General features: G+C 40.6%; 1 protein-coding gene across 1 annotated transcript; it reads right to left on the bottom strand.

Annotated features, from left to right (window-relative positions):
* Positions 1–516: 516 nt before the first annotated feature.
* gpr85 (G protein-coupled receptor 85) lies at positions 517–1,701 on the bottom strand. Its single transcript, XM_063006417.1, has one exon. The coding sequence runs from the start codon at positions 1,648–1,650 to the stop codon at positions 517–519; it is 1,134 nt and encodes a 377-aa protein (XP_062862487.1). The 5' UTR covers positions 1,651–1,701.
* Positions 1,702–6,246: the final 4,545 nt, after the last annotated feature.

Below are 6,246 nucleotides of genomic sequence, written 5' to 3'. Positions count from 1 at the left end.
CTTACAGTGAATATGTAGTCTGTTGCAAAAGAAAGCATTCATAGGTCAGTTTTGGAAAAAAATTAGACATCCTTGCAATGCAAATCAGCAAATCAGGGGAAAAAAGCATCTTTAGAACTTAGTGCAACTTTTAAACGCAAAACCATTCCAGTAAATCTGTCATGTATGAGAGTCTTCAACGTATCCGAAGCAAATGATTCAATCCACGATTCAATTCACAAATCACATAATCATTCCTTCTTTAATCTTTTTCTTCTTTTTTTTATTTTTGCCTTTTCTGCCTATACACCTCACAAGCATAACCACAGAACGAGTCCCACGGCTTCCTGATTTTATTCCCATCAAGCTTTCCTCCCCAAGAGGTGCACGACTGACAGTTCGACACCAGGCCGACAGGGTGGTTTACAGGTTATACTGAAAAAAAGGAAGAAGATCTTTACAACCATGACATACCCCTGACACCCTCAGGGAGCCACAAACCTCCAAAAATGACCAAAACTTTGAAATTTCCAACCTTCATATAACACAGTAGGGTTCCCTTGGTAACCTGGATTTTCTGCAGTAGAGAAGCGTGGTGCTGAAGCAGCGTCTGAGTTCGCGATTGGAGAAAATGCAGATGAATGGGTTGACAGCAGCCTGGGCGAAGCTCATCCACACTGCCGCCGTAAGATAGCCTCCAGGCATGGCAGGGCCACGGGCGAACACTCTCCAGTAGCACGCCACCAAATAGGGCCCCCACAGGCTGAGAAAGAAGAAGGTCATCACGTAAAACATCCGGCTAATCCTCTTCTCCGTCTTAAACTCATCCAACACCAGGAGGCGGCGACGTCCAGCAGCGTTACCATTCTGTCGAATTCCAAGCAAGGTCGGGGGCGTTGGGCCTCTGCCAAAACCAGCCAGCCAGTTAGCGGCTGCCTGCCCACTAGCCCCTGGGCCGTGGAAGGTCCAGTTTTGGCTGACAGCAGGAACAAACTGGACTGGTTTCATCTTGCGTCTGTCATGGACGAAGAATATGAGCTTGAGGTAGACAAGCTGGGTGGCCAGAAGAATCAGGGCGAGCAGCAGCATGAATCCCAGTGAGTCATTGGCACGGAACGAACGATGCTGGAACGTGCACTGGTCCTCCTCACGGATGAACGAGTACGTTCCTACATCCAGTACTGGTGGGAAAGCCATAGCCACTGACAATGTCCAAACCATGCACACTACAGCAAGGCAGGTCCACAAGGTCAGCCTCTTGGTATAAAAGCGGTGATGGGCGATGGCTAGGTAGCGTGTGACGCTCACACAAAACAGCATAAAGGCTGTGTGGAAACAAGAGAGCACGCCCAAGAAGGCAATCACTTTGCAAGTGAGCGTGCCGTAGGTCCACGCTGAGCCGTTCTTGACCGAGGTGAACACAAAAGGAAAGCAGATGGCCGAGCGCAGGATGTCCGAGGCACACAGGTCCAGAAGAAAATAATAGGGCGCACGGTGCAGACTCTTGTCTTTGACTAGCAGGATGGAGATCAGGAGGTTTCCCACCACACCGACGCCAATGATAAAGCCCAAGGAGGTTAGTTTAAGGAATGTGACAAGGGGAGAGACATTCTGCAAGATGTTGTGGTCCCCTGCATGGCTATAGTTCGCCATAGATGGAGGAGGGATCATAAAGATGGTTAAAGCTTCAAGCCAAGTATCATGATCTGGATGCGAGGCGGAGCGATAGATCCATTTGGTGTGCTTTGAAGCAGATGCCAGCCTTCTCCGCGTTGCTTCTAAGGCATCCTTTGTTCCTTTGTCTCATCACACCTAAAAAATATGATCCACCCATCAGGATTTTAATAACACAGACAACATACTGCTTTTTTAGCATTGTGATTTCTACATCAGGTTGGGTGCATTTGCTACAGATGTAAATACTGTCTATTTTTTTTCCGATCACAATACAGCTGTAATGGTATGCATTCGTCTTATGCAGTGCATAACCAGTTGGGTTATTTCATTTAGCCTACATTAAGTGACTACAATAACATGCATCTATAATATAATAAAATAAAATAAAATACATGTGAGCCATCATCAATCAAAAGTATTTAAAGTTTTTCTTTACAAAATGTATAAAAAAATGTAAAAAGTGATGAATTGGTTGTCATGCTGGCGCAGACCGAGTGAAACATTCATAGAAATGCAGCAGAAAGCTGTTGCTCCCACCCAGGGAATCTGCAAAATGGGTGTCTAGGCTCTAACCAGGACAAACCCTTCTTTCAGTGTTGGGTAAAATCGGTAGAGGAATACCCGACCTAAGGATCACAGATCTCAGACTGACGGTTGGCATTAAATAGGCGCAATAATAGGCGCATCTATAAAATGACTCTGTAAGTAGCCTATAAACAATGGTTCATATGGAGTATGCTATTTAACACGCCATATCATTGGTACAATCTGTACCCATTAGAAAAATCTGTGTTTTTTCTCTTTTTTTCCATGAAGCGCGTTTTTTTTCCTTTGCAGATTTTTTATTATAGGGTTTATTATAAGCGCCACTTGTACAGGCTAATTGCGTGCCGTCGTTTCATGCCATCTCGACGAAAATACATCATACAAATAAAAAAAAGCGAGACTAGGCAGAATTATAGTCTGTTTTCTTAATGAAAGATGTAACACCCATTCACCGCCACCGCCATCATCATAATAATCATCATTCTCGTTTTATTATAAGCGTTTATTTTCGCGCCATGTTTACAAAATCTCCATTGTGCGTCTGTTTTCGTCGCCGACTAAAGGTGTAGTCCAAAGCAAGATTTTTCTTAACCAAATCACAAAACACTCGATTTGCTTTTACCTTAGCAGTCACATATGTTTCCCGTCCAGTCTGAAGCAGCAGCGTTACATCCATTAGGTGAAGCAGTTTCTAAGTAGATCCGCTATGTAAATCGATGCCATCCCAATCCGCATCAAAACGCCATCGCCACGGATCACACCGCACGGATCAGATGTATCAATTAAACCCAACCTGTTGATTATTCCCTTGGATCTTATTTACGTAAAAGAATTCACATCGCCGTTATAAAAAGGCTTGGTGTGTCGCCTGCCCTTTTTTTCCCTCACTGTGGATATACAGTAAACGGTGCAGACGGCGCATGCGCACTGAAGCCCCTTCGTGAGCCTAAGCCGCGTCTGGTCTCTTGTTGCAGCAGCAATAGCAGTGAAGTCTCCATTGGCAACATCTGCACAGCGGGGGCAGCATTACTGTTCCAGCTCCCATACCTCTCAATATATAAATGGATCCTCTTATTCACGGTTTATATAGCTAGTAGAAACCACAGACCACTCCATAGATTATCTAAGAATATGATTTTTTTGGTCATGCTCGTGTGGGTCCGGTGCCAACATGAACCACTGATCAGGATGCCAAACCATCGCAGAGTAACACACTCAGTTTGGCCTGTTTTTGAAATTTGAAATTTGTTTAGATGCCATGTGGTTGCGAGGTACACACTGTTCCAGCTGTGGTACTTGAAAACCTAAATCTTGACTGGTCATCCCATTCCAAACCATGGACAAACTTGACAAACCTCCATTGGCAACATCTGCAGAGCGGGGGCAGCATTACTGCTCCAGCTCCCTTACCTCTCAATATATAAATGGATCCTCTTATTCACGGTTTATACAGCTAGTAGGAACGACATACCACTCTATAGATTATTTAAAAATATGATTTACTGTAATTTCAAGTCACGTGGGTCCGGTGCCAACTTGAACCACAGATGCCAAACCATCGCAGAGTAACACACTCAGTTTGGCCTGTTTTTGAAATTTGTAAGTAAATCAGAATGAAAACTCAAAGATTACATAAAGGAGGTTAAACCTTATGTCCTTAGAGACCATGTTGTTGAGAAGCACCCACTGTTCCAGCTGTGCAACACTGAAACCCTAAAGTAATTCTAAGTTAAATATGTAAACCTATAATTAGGATACACTATATGGCCAAAGGTACTTGGAAACCTGAATCTTGACTGTTGGGGTGGCGCGGTGGCTCAGTGGGTAGCACTGTCGCCTCACAGCAAGAAGGTCCTGGGTTCGATTCCCAGGTGGAGCAGTTCGGGTCCTTTCTGTGTGGAATTCTCATGTTCCCCCATGTCTGTGTGGGTTTCCTCCTACAGTCCAAAGACAAGCAGGTGAGGTGAATTGTCCATGACTGTGTTTGACACTGAACTTGTGAACTGATGAACCTTGTGAAACGAATAACTACCTCTCCTGTCATGAATGTAACCGAAGTGTGTAAATCATGACATTAAAATCCTAAAATAACGTTGAATAAATAAAAAAATCTTGACTGGTCATCCCATTCCAAACCATGGGGATTGATGCAGGTTCTGTGGAAGCCATGGCAAACTTGTCAAAAGGTGTGTCTTTATAGACCTCACTTTGTGTATGTAGAAAGAGATGGAGTCATGTTGAAACAGAAAAGGACCTGTGAATGTTGAAGAAACATAATGATATAATATAATATAATGATTTTATGTATGTTAAAAATGGTTGTGTCTGAAACTCCTAAACATAGTCATTAAAAACAGTGTTCACATTCTTTTGGGTTATCTGATATTTATACACTGACCAAAATAAAAAGTTAAAAAAAGTGTTAAAAATCAGATATTATTATTACTTAATAGAAACATTACTTATTATTAATATTTATGATACTTAAATCTGAAACAGAATCTCCTGAACACTCACTGAGTACTTTATTAGGTACACATATCTTTTATGTATTCATTGATAATTGTATAGGCACCTGCCTTACAGATAAACATTATGTATTATATAGTTACTGACTGTACCTCATCTGTTGTTCTGTACTCTGTCACCCCTGTACGCTATTTATTAATTGAAATGGACCCTCATAGGCCCCCCAATGACCAGATGTTAATTGAGTGGTAGATCACTTAGCACTGCAGTGTAGCAGGTTTACCAGAGTAATAGGAATTTTTGAACACCTGTGTCAATGCTGTGAGAAGAATAGTACTTCAACTAAATAAAAAGCAGTGTCCACTAATAAAAGACTAGACAAATGAACACACATTGTGCATAAAATTAAAATAGCACCAACAATCAGTGCTAACAGGGTATGTGTTCCTACTAAAGTAGTCAGTAGGTTCATGCAGCACTTTCAAATCCCAACAACACTACCGTACTTGATATTCTCATACTAGAACAAGACACTATATTATATTATAATGTAATATATTACTATATATTGTTAGCATGTCATTGCATTGCTAAAATGGTACATTACCCAAACATCCTCTGGTCACTGGGGATCCTCTGCCACTTTCGCTTGACAAATTGTGTAGAGTGGTGATACAAAGTACAGAGCTGCAGATGGGTTACAGTCAGTAATTGTATGCCCACAAAATGTATGTGTATTGTAAGTGTAGTTTATAAAATAATCAATTAATGCATTGAATAAATTGCATTTACTTTGGAACCACGATCATGTCTAATACCATGATTAATTAATAACAGTGACTAAATAATAATAATAATAATAATAATAATAATAATAATAAATTATATTAAGACTACTTTACAATAAACTAGAGCTGGGCAGTATGACAGTACATTCGGTATACTGGTTTTTATTCCTCATACGGTATGGATTTTTCAACAGTTAATACAACAGCTGTAGGCTTCAGTAGCCAGCAAATCACATAGTATTGTTTGCCGCTAAAAGTGCAGGTTAGATACAGCTTATGAGTTAGCCAGGTAGCATTATCATGACAGTGTTAACAGATAAGAAAAAAATTGGTGAAAAAAATAAACAAAAACAGATGGAGGATGAAGAGAGGAAGACCAAATATGCACCAGAAGAACCTGCCAAAGAAATGAGCCTAAAACACTATATACTCTACGGTTGGTTGAGCCACGGAAGTTGCAAACAAGTAAACGATGGCGCGACATTACTAACGCAGTAACAATCCACATATGCAAGGACACGGTTCCTCTATAGACAGTCGAGTAGGAACATTTCAGAGCAATAATTAAAACAGTGGATTGAGGATGAGGTAAAAGCTAATAATTTTAAGCAGGATAACTAAACATGATTAAATAATAACCATGACTAAATAATAATAATAATTATAATTATTATAGATAATATTAAAACAATATTACAATAAACAAAAACACAGTAAAAAAAACAACAACCCATTTGCAACTGTTTTATAATCATTTTTAAAATCAATAAAATGACAGACCAGTCTG

This window comes from Trichomycterus rosablanca, chromosome 1 (assembly GCF_030014385.1).
Source record: "Trichomycterus rosablanca isolate fTriRos1 chromosome 1, fTriRos1.hap1, whole genome shotgun sequence".
Lineage (NCBI taxonomy): Eukaryota > Metazoa > Chordata > Actinopteri > Siluriformes > Trichomycteridae > Trichomycterus > Trichomycterus rosablanca.
This window is presented reverse-complemented; position numbering and strand designations above follow the sequence as displayed.